General features: G+C 42.8%; 1 protein-coding gene across 1 annotated transcript; it reads left to right on the top strand.

Annotated features, from left to right (window-relative positions):
• The first annotated feature begins 289 nt into the window (after positions 1 to 289).
• LOC144378602 (alpha-endosulfine) lies at positions 290 to 1,704 on the top strand. Its single transcript, XM_078053120.1, has one exon. The coding sequence runs from the start codon at positions 391 to 393 to the stop codon at positions 742 to 744; it is 354 nt and encodes a 117-aa protein (XP_077909246.1). The 5' UTR covers positions 290 to 390; the 3' UTR covers positions 745 to 1,704.
• Positions 1,705 to 2,045: the final 341 nt, after the last annotated feature.

The raw sequence follows: 2,045 nt of genomic DNA, 5'->3' as shown, positions 1-2,045 counted from the left end.
TTTTTCTCTACCTCAAACAGAAAAGTATTGTGAGAGGAGAAAATACCATTAAACATATGAATATAGGTTTTTTTTGAGGCCTTAAAATTATATAAACAGAATAATTTACTATGACTAAAGAAAGATGCAAATGTGATATTAACAGAGTTTTTGTTAGAAATTGAAAAAAAATTTTCATTAAAGAGAGAAGTAACTAGAAGTGAACCGAATGTATCGTAGTTAAGGTGGCTTAACAGGTCCATGAGAATTACCATCAGGAAACTAGTTTCAAATCAGATTCTCGAGTGACAGGAGCCGAAGCAGCAGCCCAGGTTGTCCCCGTTTCCCCTCCCCCTTCCCTTCTCCGGTTAACTACCAGGGTCCCCTACACTCCACAGTCCCGGTCCCGTCATGTCCCAGAAACTAGAAGAAGAGAACCCTGCGGAGGAGACCGGCGAGGAGAAGCAGGACACGCAAGAGAAAGAAGGTATTCTCCCTGAGAGAGCTGAGGAGGCAAAGCTAAAGGCCAAATATCCAAGTCTAGGACAAAAACCTGGAGGCTCTGACTTCCTCATGAAGAGACTTCAAAAAGGGCAAAAGTACTTTGACTCAGGAGACTACAACATGGCCAAAGCCAAGATGAAGAATAAGCAGCTGCCAAGTGCAGGACCAGATAAGAACCTGGTGACTGGTGACCACATCCCCACCCCACAGGATCTGCCCCAGAGAAAGTCCTCACTCGTCACCAGCAAGCTTGCGGGGTAACCTGGGACCCCTCTCTTCCCCTTCCTCACCCTCTGGACTCTTAATATATTGTAGGCAGGGATGGAATGGGCACATAGTCACATCTTCTCATCGTGCTAGCTAGGAAGGACTTGAGATTCTGCTGGGGGATACTGAGAAGGTAATGTAGGTTGAAGAGGGGCTCCAAGTTTGTTTCTTAGTGGCTGAAACTTCCATACCCTCACTGTAGCCCAAGTAGGTGCCCAGAAATAGGAAAGACTAGGATTGGATAATGCTGCATACTTTTTCTTTTGTGAGAAACTGGAAAGATATGATTTCTCCTTTTTAAAAGAGAATGTCTCCAGATTGGGAATAATGTGGCAGGTTTAACATCCTAAGACTAACCTGACATAGTTGGGAAAGGTAGATTGAGACATGTTTTCTGTGCTTCTAAGTGTTTTGTCCCGTTAGGCTACTATTGCTTCATGTTTTCATTATGGGAGGTTTAGAGAACCCGCAAAAAGGAAAACTGATTTGCTTGCCTAAGACTATAGTGCCCACTTAACCTCCTTTATTTAGTATCTCTTACAGTTTGTCCTGGCTTGCAAATGATGTAAACTTTGATGAACATTTCTGATGGAAAATGGGCACCTACTCTCTCTCTTCCAGCATGTTACTTTTGAAAGTTTTGTTGAATAGTGGATCTAAGAGCACTGATTCAGGAGTCAGAGATGTTTGGATTCTAGTTCGACTCAGTGTTGGCAAACTGTTGTATAACTTGGTAACGTCATTCAGCCTCTCAGCATTTCTGTTTCCTCATCTGTAAAATAGTTAAATATGTATAGGACTGATTTGATCCTAAAATTCTTATCTGCCAGCAGAAAAACTTTGTGCTAGTTCATCATAAAACCAAAAGTGAGAAAGGCCCATGGGGGAACCTCTGCTTTGTATTACTGGGAAAATACTACAGAGGGGAACTAACTATTCAGGGCTACATGAAAAGGAAGTTTGAGATTTGAGGGCTTTATTCAGGCAACAGAAACTTATAGGTATCATGGTTTTGAGGGTCAAGAAAAAAACATAAGACACTAGCCAGCGAAGATTTTTACCTCTGTTCCACCCACTTTCCCTGCCTACTCTGGGTCTTAGCTGCTAAAAAGCTGCTCTGGCAGAGTTGGAGGGCCTGAAGAAACATGCTCAGTCAAGCCCATTTGAAAACCCATGTTTTTAGATGTAATTAGTTGCCAGGTGCATTATTAGGGAGAGAGAAAGAAGGGATAAACTGAGCTATTCCCTCCCCCAGAACTAAGTTCTACTGCAGGACTGGGGCGGCAGCTTCTTAG

Source organism: Ictidomys tridecemlineatus, chromosome 6, assembly GCF_052094955.1.
Source record: "Ictidomys tridecemlineatus isolate mIctTri1 chromosome 6, mIctTri1.hap1, whole genome shotgun sequence".
In the NCBI taxonomy this organism is placed as follows: Eukaryota; Metazoa; Chordata; class Mammalia; order Rodentia; family Sciuridae; genus Ictidomys; species Ictidomys tridecemlineatus.
This window is presented reverse-complemented; position numbering and strand designations above follow the sequence as displayed.